Below are 13,388 nucleotides of genomic sequence, written 5' to 3'. Positions count from 1 at the left end.
TACAGTGTTTGAGGAGAGAATTCTGGTAATTCAGCACTATGTGCAATTCTTTCAAATAGTGAAAATTTGATATTTAAAAAAAAATGAGAGTTGATTAATAACACTTACTGATTATCACTTATATCTTGCATTGTGTGATTTGGACGAATGATTTCCTAAACTGTTCTTTGTGTATAAGAATATAGATGATGGCAGTTTTTCACCTTTTTTAATTGTATTCTTAATCTTTAAATCTAAGAGAAAAAAACTAAAGTTTTAAAATTAGAATGCATTGTCCTAAAATGAATAGAGCATACATATACTACTAATAAAACATATGAAATTGTTTGTAATGTAAGGGAGAAATGCAGGCAAGACAATGCCTTGTTAATTCACTATATTACCTGGCAGTGTTCATATATTCACATGAAAATAAAAGAATGTGCTTCTCAGAGTTTGAGAGAGAACTAGAGATCAGCAAGTCAAACTTTTAGTCTTTATTGAATTCTGAGTTCTTGAAAGTATTGTCCTGCCACAGTCTAATTGGACTACAATAATTGTGCTTCGGATTGGTCAGACTGTGGGTGTGTATCATGACTGTACTTCTTCCTCTCTTCTGAGGACTAAAGGCATTGACCCAATTTTCTGAAGAGCTTGCCCTCTTTAGAACTAGTCACAGACAATGGATGACATTTCTCAATGGAAAGAGGCAGTGGAGATATTAGCAGATCAGATCCTTCTATTTCTGTCTGCTGTCACCACTCTTGGAAAAGCAAATTGGAGTTTTCATTTTTGGCACATTTTGTAATAAATTTCATTTGTTTTATTTATTTATTTTTTGATGAGCTTGGCTGGGGGAAAGAATGGTTCTCTCTAAATAGCCATTTTGTGATTAAAGTTTGGAAACAATGAGAGTAACTTTATTTTGTTTAGTATATACTGAGGCTTCGTAGTTACTTCAAAGGAAACAAAAAACCTCTAACTTTTAGGGAAGTATGAATATGTTGTTATACCTTTCAGGCCACAAAGCTAAAGAAACTAACATTATATCTACCCATGCCTCTGATTCCTTATCTCTTACAGTATGGCAATAACTCCTTTTAAAGACTATGCATGAATCACATGATATACGGCTTCTGACATTTTGCATACATTTGATTTAGATGAGAAGACCCCATCAAACATTAAAGACTTGCATAGTGTTACAGACCCTCATACAGTCTCATAACAGTCTGTTCCCTTCACTGTGCCCACATGAAGAATGGTGCCAGGTGAGCAACAGGAAAGCTGCTTTGTTTTTATCTTAAATAAAAAAAAAAATGATTTGGGTGTGAAGGGCACTGACCTATTTTCCAAAAATTTGGAGTAGTTATTTTTGTTTAAGATTTATTTTCAGCTGGGCAGTAGTGATGCATACCTTTAATCCCAGCACTCAGGAGACAAAGGCAGGCAGATCTTTGTGTATTCAAGGCCAGCCTGGTCTATAGAGCTAGTTTCAGGACAGCCAGGGCTACATAGAGAAAACCTGTCTCAAAAAAAAAGAAAACAAAAGATTTATTTTCAATATTATGTAGGTCTGTTTGTGGATACGTGTACATGAGTGTAGGTCCTGGCTGAGGCCAGAGCAATTGGATCCCCCTGGAGCTGAAGTAAGAGGTGATTGTATGCTGCCTGAAGTGGGTGTTGAGAACCAAACTTCAGTCCTCTAGAAAAGCAGTAAGTGCTCTTCACAACCTCTGTTTTTATTTAAAATGCAGTAACCCAACCTTGATTTAGAGACAAGTCAGGATATTCTAGAGGATCTAATGTCAAATCAAAACCCACATATACGTATCACATTCTTACCCAAGGAAGGGGAGCTATGTTTTTCCTCACGTGTGTCTTCATATTGGAGTACTCTGTACAGCACTCACAGGTCTTTCTGAGGCAAACATTTGATTAATAAAATGTGTGATGAACTTTCCAGTATTGCATGAAGAAATTCAGCTATTTCTCCTGGGAAATTCCTGGAAGAATGTAGGAAAGGCTTGTAAGGCCTTATGGATGAAATATGAAGGGGTATTTCAAAAGAAATGTAGGGGGAAATGTGGAAACCATGAAGTACATTTGTTAAAATTTACAGAAGTTTGCATTGAAATGGCACATGAATGTGACTTTGTGGAAGATATATCTTATTTTTTCTTATATTTTGTATTTAATTTTCTATGGTGTGAGGAACTCAATGTGAACGTATTAAAATGGCATCACAAGAGAGGGATTATACAATATCAATGATTCTCTTAATGTTTAACAATATTTTATATGTTGTACTTTTTAACATTAAAATGGAATGTACAAAATTACATTATTAGTAGATATCACTGTTTTGTTTTGATGGCAATCTTTGTATACATTTTCTTAAATAACATATTGCATATTAATGAATAATTTGCTTTAAGTGTATAAAAAAAACCACATTAAAGAACTGTGTAAAGCAATGGCTACCAGTTCAAACCCAGTAGTTTTAAGCTTAAATTTCTTATTTACCCTGAGACCTAGAATCCACTGGGTTATTCAAATCATTTACAACAATGGTTGGTATAGGTTGGAGAGATTAATACAACATATCTAGTATCTGTCACAATCAAAGCCATTTGCCACAGCCACAAGATTAGAATGATCTTTTGATTAAAGTCAGCGTGATCAATAGATTCTTACTACATTGTTATATTATTTATTAAATTATAAACTTTGGGACATTTCTTTTTCTATCCGGTGAACCAACTTTGGAGGGCAGGGAAAGCTCATGGAAAGAAGGGTGACAAGCTCACAGTGATTCTAAAACTGTGGTTAACTCCAAACAAGTGAAGGGAAAAAAAAAAAAAAAAAAAAACAGCAAGTATGAGCTGGGCAGCAGTGGTGCACGCCTTTAATCCCAGTACTTGGAAGCAGAGCCAGGCAGATCTCTGTGAGTTCCAGGCCAGCCTGGTATACAGAGCAAGATCCAGGGCAGGCACCAAAACCAAACAGGGAGAAACACTGTCTCGAAAAACAAAACAACAACAAAAAACAAACAAACAAAAAGAACAAATGAGCTAAAGACAGATTTAAAACAATGTCATCTGTGATATTTTCATATCAAAATATTACCTTTTGGGGAATGACTTAAATAAGGATATCAGGGGAATTTAAACCACTTTTCTTCTGAGATAGTTATGGTAAGGCATCGCTATATAAACTGAAGGTTGTCTCTGTGCATGTATTGATATGTGTCTGTTTTCACTGATGCACTGGGTATTGAGTAGGAAAACGTTACTTACATTGTTAGGAAGTGGAAGGTAAGCATGTTGTTCCAAAAGGCCTTGACAAAGGAAGCCGAATTGGGTCAACAAAGGCTGAGAAACAAGGAAAGGAAGAAAACAGTGGGAAAAGAAAAGGAAACCTTCCCAATGTAGAATTTTTACTTTTGCTGTGTCTTTATAAACATACCGAACAGGACAGAAGGAAGCTGCAGAGGGCAAGATAGCCAAGCGTGCACACAGCCTCCTTACTACTGTGTGCTCTGATTTCTCAACTATAGTTTAGAAATAGAAACTATGTATTTGCCAGACTATAAAGGCAAAACAGGAGCAGGCCTGTTAATGACAAGATAAGTGTTGTTTTGCTTGTTTGTTTTTTAAATATGAGCAGGACATGTTTATGCACTGTGGAGATGAATCCTGATTACCTGTTCTTTTGTAGAAGTGATTAGAGAGCACTGAGAAATATCATCATATATGGTAAGAAATTTGCAAAAGTTGAACATGTTAAAGAACAAGAAGAAAGAAGGAGCCTTACAAACAGACCATGGGAGGCCTGCCCCTTTCTGAATGGAGACAGAGGAGGAGTGGATGGGGAGAGGGGTAGATGTGGGGAGTGGAAATGGGAGAAGAGGAGGGAGGAGAGACTGGGGATAAAATTAAAAAAGAAGAAAAAGAGAAATAAACTAGATACTTAAGGAACATTATTTTTAAATGAGAACGCAAACTTCTATAAACTGCAGTGTTGGCAAACAGTTACCTTTATATTGGAAGTGGAGACATGTAAAATGTTTCTATGTATCCTTCCAGAATGATAATGGCGCATTTCTGTTGCACTATGTGATTGTTTACTCCTCGTTTATTTGTGCATTTTGCTAACCCTCAGCAGCAGATTTACTTTACATTGCCACCCTGTTTTGCTCTAGCAAGAGGTTTTGGCTCAGTCAGACCTCACATTATTCGTCTTTTGATCTCCCTTCTGTGCAGCCTTTATGTCACTCAGAATTCACCAGCGCCGTCTAAATGCTCAAAGGCAATAACCTTTTGTCTCCTCTCCTCTTAAATGACAACCCTGTCAAAAAATGTGCTCTCGCATCCCTCCAGGTAACTTCTGAAGCACACATTTGCCTTCATTTCTTTGTACTTCTTAGACTTTGCAAACCCTATTAAGTCATTTTCCTTGTCTTTCTCGTTAGAATTTTCATTGCTGTTGTTTTCTCGAGACTCTCTTAATTTCACCTACTACGTGGTGGTCTGCTGTTGAGAGTTATTTGGTTATTAAAACTTCTAAGTCTTCAGGGCCATCAACCACTGCCTAGTCCTCAGTAACATCCAAGACTGAGCTCTTTATTTCTTCTTAAATGTTTATGCTCCCCAACTCTGATTTTGTGTTCTCGATAAAAGAACATGTACTGTGGCGACTAGTCTGAGGAGGGGCATGCTGGGCAATGAAGTGTCATGAAGATTAGGAATGGCTGGGCTAAACCTCCATGCACATTTAAAAGTCAGGTGATGAGATGGTTGTGAAAAAGAGGAGTAGGGACAGGGTGCACACAGTTATCAAAAATGAGTAGCAAGTGAAGAGAGGACGAACAGAAGCCACTGTGTCCCAGAAGTATTGTGCACATATGCTGCACTGGAGAGGGGCGGAATAAGGAGATCAGTTGTCGGCAATGCTGCTTAGCTAAGTGTAAAATGATGTCGAAAATGAAATTCAATTTAGAAAAGACTGTGACAGCTTAAATCAGTCGGAAAATGGAGGGAAATTCTGAATATGATTGCGTTTGGTTTCATAAGCAAACGTGAATGACGGGGGCCGGGGGGGGGGGGGAGCGGGGTGACATAAAGAATAGATGCTGGTTTGCCGCCTCTGCCTGGCCACTGGAGAGCAGTCTCTCTCCATGTCCCCTCTGTTTCTCCCTTTTCCTACTCTCTCCCCCAGTGTGTGAGGAGGAATTGTGCACAGTGATTTACTGATCTATCCATTGCAGTTAACAAGACAAGCAAAGGTGGCCATCCTATCTCCAGACTGTTTCCGGGGAGATCTTGCATTTGCACCAAGAGCTGAAATGCTCTGGTGGGGAGGCAACCTTCTAGTGGCAATTTGAATGGTACAGAGCAACTTCATGAAGGATATAAGGGTTGAAACAATCTGTTCAAGTCTAAGGCTTTCAATGGAGGATCTTAGAGGCGAGACAACTAATACCAAAATAATTGCTGTATAATAACAGCAGAAACTCCAGGAACTGTGCTTGTTAGAGGAAACAGCTTAACCTTTAAAACATTTCTCATCAAATTGTTCACTCTAACAAACAGCCACGACTTACTTAGAGGGCCCCTCATTGCAGGAATCTCCTCTCAGTGAGTGAGTTATGTGCACGCTCAGGTGGTTAAGAGTGTGCCTTCTATTAAGTCGTTTTTCTCAACGTGGTACATGAGATGGAATTTTATGCAGCTGTAAAGAAAAATGACATTGTGAAATTTGCAGAAAAATTAATGGAACTAGAAGTAATATACAGGGGTGACCTTGATTCAGATTTAAAAAAAATTACATATTCATATCCTGCCCCCACCCACCCACCCAGAATCCTACTATGGATCCCCAGTCAACCAGAAACTCACCATGAAGTCCAACTCACAGAGATTCAACGACTTCTGCCTCTGGAGGGCTGAGATTGAAGGGGTGTGCACCTCTATGCCTAGCCTACATGTTGTCTTTCATATGTGGATCTCAACTTTTAATGTTTATAAGCATGTGGAAAGGTGGGTGTGAATGTGGTCGTGGACTACAAACCAGGAAGGAGATGATGAGAAGGCAATAAGAGGTGTAAAGAAGAGGGAAATCAAGCCAGTAAGACACATTTGACTTAAAAACAGAGGAAGCAAGGCTCTGGCAGGGGGAGGGTATGAGAGAGGATGGAGAGGAAAAGGGAGGACGAGACCCAACCAAAGCAAATTCTATTTGAAATGTCATAATGAAACTTGATACTGCATATACTAATTAAAATGAATTAGCCAATTGCAAGAATGATGGTAGCTTTCAACTCAGTTTTTCATCCCGGGAAATGTAGTGTGACCATCTTCTCCCATCTATATATGTGTACTAAAACTATTTTTTATAGGTTATTGATCTCTGGATTCTTCACCTCATTTCATTCTGAATAAAATAATCGGTTTTCTCTTAGCAAGACTGAGTAAACCTGCAGTGCCCTTTGAACCACCCCGCTTTGCCTTCACACTGTTTTAATTAAATCCCATCCATCAAGACCGCAAACTCTCTCTCTCTCCCTCATGTCCATCTCAGGCATTGAAAGGCAGCTTCCTGGTGCCTGCAGATAGATTGCTAAGGCGGGGGAGTCATACGAGCGTAGAAATTTAGAGTAAATTATTTTTTAGTGGAAGAGCCACATGCTCACGCCATTCTTCCTGGAACACAACAGCACTTGCTTACAGATATGTCTTTCAACGTGGTTTCCTCTGAGGAGTGTCTCCCTGCTATTGCTCTCCCAGCATCTCTTTCCAAACTTAGGTTAAATGTCATTGAGTCGGTGAAGCTTGTTGGATTCCCCCAGGCAGTTTTCATTCTTCTTAGCTTTGTTCCAATGTGGCTTTAATTTTTTTTCTTTTGGTACACTACCTCTTCTGTTTAACCATCTTTATTTTTTCCCCAGTCTACAGCTCCTGTAGTCTGTCAGCTCTTTGAAGACATAGCTTCATTATACACTAGTATACTTCATGTAGACACTAACCTTCATGTGTAGCCTCACCATGCTGCACCAGTGCATGCTACATGTGATAGAAGAGGATAAATATTTTCCTAGTTTCTGATACTGGGAATTTATCTGTGTACCTTTTTTGACCGAATGAATTAAAATTGGGTTTAACTTTCAAAACTACACTTTAACAAGATAAAAAGTGTCCCTCTTTTGCCCTTTTAGACTGCCCTCTTGAACGCAAAAATAACTCCGTCAAATTAAAGTATCTGGTGTGATTAGTGTTAGGAAAGTAATGAGATTTGGTTTACTTCAAAAAATTTAGATTAATCTGAGTCACATGCAATATTTTAACATTTAAGTTTATTGCTGGATCTATAGGGCAAAGGAAATCATAACCTTTGCTCCAATTTCAAGATGATGAATTGAAGCTTTTTCCAACAGAGCAGAGGACAAAGCCATGTTTTATTTTGATATTATGTAGCCAATTTCATTTAATGTAAATAAATCCATTACTGTAATCGCTGATGTTTTGTTAAAAGGCAAAGTTGATGTCTTTATAATTTTAGTAATGTTTACAAAAACACCAATAATATTAATAACACTGTTCTCTAAATTATGTGATGTGTGGTAGATATTAAATGTGACACTTCTCCTACCACAGAAGTACATAATTAATTTTTTTAAATGAGTGTTTGTGTGTGTGTGTGTGTGTGTGTGTGTTGGCATTCCTGCTGAGCTAGCCTGGCTCCAGAGAGTAGCACCTAGCCCTAATCCATCTTTTGTTTAGCAGACCCCTTTTGTTTCTCTTGCTGTCCTCTGTGTGAATCTTGTCTTGGAGTTTCCCAAGGATACGAAGGCCTATACAAAACTTGATTCAGGAAACCCGGAAAACCATGGTACCTGACAAATCGAGGAATTTGCACTTGGCATTGTATTGTTGGGAGCCCCTTTCAGGTTGTTTTGAGCATATGGAAATTAACTGGCTAAACTGTATTGGAGAGAAAAAAAACTGCCCTAGGCAGGTGAAGGGTTAGTGCTTCAGTCCTTTGAGGCTGGACCCCCTGCAGCCATGAAAAGCAAGATTCATTCTTAAGATGCCTCAGTGTCTTCCTTCCACAGACCCACGTGAACCCACACACCTGTGTAGCAACTCACACATCTCCATGTTTGTGCCTGTTAGTGTAACTATTTGACAAACAGGCAGGTAAACGAAGAGGCAGATAGGGTATTGCATCCTGTGGAGCTAAAGTCAAGTTATGGATGGTTGTGAGCCTCCTGACATGGGTACTGGGAACCAAACCTCAAGTCCTCTGGGCGAATAACAAGAGGACTTGTCAGCTCTTAAAATCTGTGTCATATCTACAGCCCATGAAATGCCTAACATGAAGTTAGAATGTTAAAAAAAGATAAAAATACAGAAGGCAGTACACGTCTTCTGGAGGGGGGGGGGAAACAAGCATTGTGTTTGGTAATCTAAGACTATACGATGAACAGAGAGCAGTCGGGGAATCCTAGTTGGGAGAACATCATAAGCAAGCACATTTCAATTCTCAGCGCTCCTTACTCAATCACTGGCATGGAGGTTCTAGAGAGAGACAACATCTCCACAGTTGTAGGTGTCTGTCACTTGGGAGGGTCAGGGACAGGATGGTGAACAGGGACGATGCTTTGTTTATTGAATTTGGAGCAATTATACCACTGCTGTTGGTCTGGTTACAGCGCCTAATGTTATGAATGGTTTCACAGCACTTCCTGTTTATTAAGTCTAGTGTAGACTACTTTCGGAGTTATGAAGAATCCCAATGTAATGACTCCAGACATAGCTTAAATAGACAAAAATAAAAAAGCAGAAAGGACCAGTGGGGTGTTTTGTTTGTTTGTTTGTTTGTTTGTTTGCTTACTTGCTTTACCTCACATAGGCTACAGAAAACAGGCTATGTCAGGCACCTGATGTCCTCAAGTTTTCTTTTTCTAATTTGGAAACAAGAGCATTAACTTGGATGAGTTCTAAAGCCCTTCCATCTATGCTATCTCTATAACTACCCTAGATCTCCAAAATATAGACCTATATCTAGTGGTTACCAGGAACATACACTCAAAACTAAGTTTGGTAGAAAATCACAGCTTCTACAGGAGAGGTGGTGCCTTCGTGAAAGTACATAAACAACTACCATTTCCAAGAATGTGTTAAAATACAGAAGAAAATAGCTGAAAATTAACCCTTACAGATGTCACAATTTGCCTACTGTATAATTTAAATTGTTTAACTCAAGGGGCTTATTTGCATAATGAAGCATTTGAAAGATATATCTTAAAAATAACAATACTGGGCATTGATCGGAAATTTAAACAAAACATAACAAGTACAAATTAGTCTAGAAAGAATGTCATGTAACTGTGTAATTAGATGTATTAATATATGTGGACTATCATTTATGAGACTAAATTTAGCATAGTTATTTATTTAAAGAAAAACATATTTTCTATTTAAATTGTTTCTATTTATGTTTTGTAAGCATTTGATGTCATTAGCTCTTATAATACGTGTATAATTATACAAGGCAGATGGCTTTTAAAAAGTACCTACCAGGATTAGTTGTCTAAATTGAATTGTAAATTTGATCACTGTCTGCAATAATTTGGGGAAACATTGCATGAGACACCAGAGCATCCAGAGCATTAAGAATATCCAGTGTCATAAGACTCCCAGAAATTGTTTCAGTGTCTAGACAGAATCCAAAGCAAAAGTTCTGAACTAAGTAATTCTATTGCCCAAACTGAGCATTGGGTTCATTTAAGAATCACTACGTTATTTATTTATTTACTTATTTACTTATTTATTTATTTATTTATTTATTTATTTGTGGTTTGTTTATTTGTTTGTTTGTTTGTTTTTTGAGACAAGGTTTCTCTGTGTAGCTTTGGTGCCTGTATTGGATCTCACTCTGTAACCCAGGCTGGCCTTGAATTCACGGAGAGCTGTCTGCCTCTGCCTCCCGAGTGTCGAAATTAAATGCATACGCCACCACTGGTCAGCCAAGTATCACTATTTTTTTTTAAACCAATAAAATGATGTCAAGTGTTTGGTTACCTTTTAAGTTTTATTTTTTTTAATTAAAATGTAATTACTTATCCTCTTCCCTTTCCTCCTTACAGCCTGCCCCATTGACTCCTACTCTCTCTCAAACTGATAGCCTCCTTTTTTATTGCTATTGTTACACACACACACACACACACACACACACACACACACACACACACACACTGATAAGTCCACTTAGTGAGGTTTGTTTGTATGTGGCTTCAGAGTTGACCACTTTGTCTAGATTTTCCCTTATGTGTTAACATGTCTATTGATAATATTACTATTCAGATCATATTTGGCTACTTTAAAAAATTTTATCTGATATGTGTGAGTATTTTGTACGTATGTATGTATGTATGTATGTATGTGCACAACTTGAGTGTCTAGTACCTGCAGAGGCCCAAAGAGGGTCTCAGATACCCTGGAATTGGAATAACAGATAGTTGTGAACCATCATGTTGGGTGCCTGGAATTGAGCCCAGGTCCTCTGAAAGAGCAGCCAGTGAGTGCTCCCAAATCTTAAGCCACTTTTCTAGTCCCATTTCTGGTTTCTTTAAAAAGTAAAAGAACATTTTATCACTTGGAATATTTTCCTTTAGTATAAAAATATTTATGAAGCCCAGAGAAGTATTTCTGATAATGTAGCCTGAGTTGTGAGTGGCACCTTAAACAGTCATGTGAATGGTGATTTAAAATGCAAAGTCCTAGAGTTTTCTGCCAAAATGTCAGGTTATTCTGTGTACTGAGGAAAGATATTCATAGCAAGCATTGGGGGCAAGAATTACCCACATGGAGTGTTGCAAGTACCCTTCTAGAAATGACTTTCTTTCCCAGCCTGCCTTGTAGCTTCCCCTGATGAATATTAGAAAGCAGCTTGATTTTTAATTTGAATATTGGGCTTGTATGCAAAGAATATAATCATTTGTTGATTTTTTAGTTTGTATTTTTGGGTCTTGTTTTTATTTTTTTCCATCAAGTAGGCTTATCTATTTTCATTTTCACAAAATTTAGAAAGATAAAGAAATACACCCTCTTAGTTATTCATCTCTGTAAGTGCCCTAAGGATCTTAGTGGTGTATGTCAAAACATTACACATCAGAAATGATTTTCCCTTCAAAACATGAATTTCCCACAAGAGGACTTTTCATAAATTGAGTAGTCTTTTTCCTCTTCATGGAAGCACCAACATCATTTTCAAGAAATATAGGACTTGTGATCTTTTTATGCCAATTTAAAAAAAAAAAATTCAAGCATTCAAGTGTTCTTTTTTGGAAACTGATAGCTTCTATTAAGGGCAATGCTGTTTAAAATGGATATTCTTGTCAGAATAGTCTGTGATTGCTGCCCTCTACATGTGCAGGCAATCTTCTCATTTTTCCTTCAGTTAAGATCATTTTCTCTTTTACCTCCAAATGTATTACACACAAAGATGTTGTGTCCAAAAATGGAGATGACCTCCATTCCAAAGTTCCTAGCTGTCAGTATGTATTTGATCGTAGACAACATGTATGATTAGCTAAGGATTTCTCATCACTTGAGGAGTTTCTGCTTGTGATAGGTAATGCAACAAAAACTAGTCAAGTTTCTTAAGGTCTTTGTGCACTAAAGCAAGAGAAAATGCAATTTCTACAGCTCCATAAGTGTTAAATTATTATTAAAATTTGAGACTAAGTCATCAATAATTTGCTGCTAGCTTCAGTGTCTTTACTCAGAGACCACCTTTTATTCATGCTAAGGCAGGGGGTCTATAGATGCTGCCAACTGAGCTGACATGCTGTCTCCTAGCATGAACATCCCTTGGGTCCTTTTCTGTACCACGGGACTTTAAAATGAGCTGACTAATGTCTGCGTCTTTAGTTCAAATGCCTTCTTCTCTTATAATCGTCATCTTCCTTTGGCATTACATATTCCAGGTATATCATTATTTATCTTTTTCAAGTTTTAATTTCAGAAAGGAAGAGGCCTTCCTACATTTTAACAATCAACTTAACCACAGGGCCTTGTAATGACATGGTTTCTGGATGCATCAGTTTTCTCTCGCTGCTCTCTTCCCCTTTGACATTTTCGGAATGCTGTGCTGACTATTAGATAAATTAGAAATGTTTCACTAAGAAAATCTTGAATCCTTTAAGAAAGTTCTAAGTGTTAGGCTAATAGCTCTGGCTATTGTAGAGCCTAATGAGAATTACTCTTACAATTGGGATAGTTCATGTGGACACGATTTACTTGGGTTTTCACCTATCTTGTGTCTTTTCTTTCTGACTCCGCAGCTCCCCCGACAGTTCGGATTGTGCACTCAGGATTGGCCTGTAATATTGAGGAGGAGCGCTACTCTGAAAGGGTCTACACTATCCGGGAAGGAGAAACTCTAGAATTGACCTGTCTGGTTACAGGACATCCACGCCCACAGGTGAGTCCTGAGCTGCGATGTTAAAGAAGATGCTGACTTCTCGTGGAAGTTGAAAGTTTATATTTTACTCAATTAAGCTAGAATTTATGTGTTTTTGTGACCGGGTGTCAGTGTGTGTGTGTGTGTGTGTGAGGGTATTTGGGAGTTGTGTATGCTTTCATTTGCCACTCCAATGGAAATGAATAGAATGAAAGATAAGAGTGATCATTCCTAAATACTGATCAAGAATGCAAGTGCATAAGATGAAACAAGAAATTTTGGGGTTTGCATTGTGAGAAATTTAGAATACACTCACAAGAAAGCTGTTAAAAAGAAAACTCCAAAAATAGTTCAGTAAGATAACAATTCATATGGCGATGAGTCTATTTTAGAATGTGGAAAACCTGACTTCATGATGACATAATTGTACCTAAGGAAGCTTTGTTTTGAAGAATGTGATGCATGTCATCACAGGCACATTTCTTATTCTTAGCCATTATATTCAGAAATGTTTCAAATAAAAGTTTACAGGTGCTAAATGCATTTGAACTTTCATATTAATTAGCTGCACCTTACTTAAGTGATTACCAATGGGAACATTTGAGAAATATAGAAGTTAATAAGATTACAAAAAAAAAAAAAAGCATACAGAGCAAAAAGAGATAACTGTAAATGAATAAATCCGTGCTGATTATTCATATAATGTGAAAATGTAATTTGTATACATAATATTCAAGTGTTTTTACTCATTAACAATTCTTATTTTCATATACCTAATCTGACAACTCCAGACTGCACATAGATATTTAAGTGTGGCAGAGAAAAAAAGTTGATTTAGTAGAAAAAGTCAGATAGTTCAAGTGCTTTTCTATCAAGACATAGAAGAGAATGGAACACAGATTTGGGGTCTTATGAATTTGTCACTGTTGCCCTGTCATTTG

At 37.6% G+C, this 13,388-nt stretch overlaps 1 protein-coding gene across 1 annotated transcript in view; it reads left to right on the top strand.

Moving 5' to 3' along the window:
* Mdga2 (MAM domain containing glycosylphosphatidylinositol anchor 2) overlaps positions 1–13,388 on the top strand; it is a 779,363-nt gene that overhangs the window by 341,800 nt on the left and 424,175 nt on the right. The window contains exon 2 of the mRNA XM_028859113.2: positions 12,329–12,468. Within this exon, the coding sequence (XP_028714946.1) occupies positions 12,329–12,468 (140 nt within the window). The remainder of the gene's footprint in view (positions 1–12,328; positions 12,469–13,388) is intronic.

The sequence above is a fragment of the Peromyscus leucopus genome, chromosome 14, assembly GCF_004664715.2.
Source record: "Peromyscus leucopus breed LL Stock chromosome 14, UCI_PerLeu_2.1, whole genome shotgun sequence".
In the NCBI taxonomy this organism is placed as follows: Eukaryota; Metazoa; Chordata; class Mammalia; order Rodentia; family Cricetidae; genus Peromyscus; species Peromyscus leucopus.
This window is presented reverse-complemented; position numbering and strand designations above follow the sequence as displayed.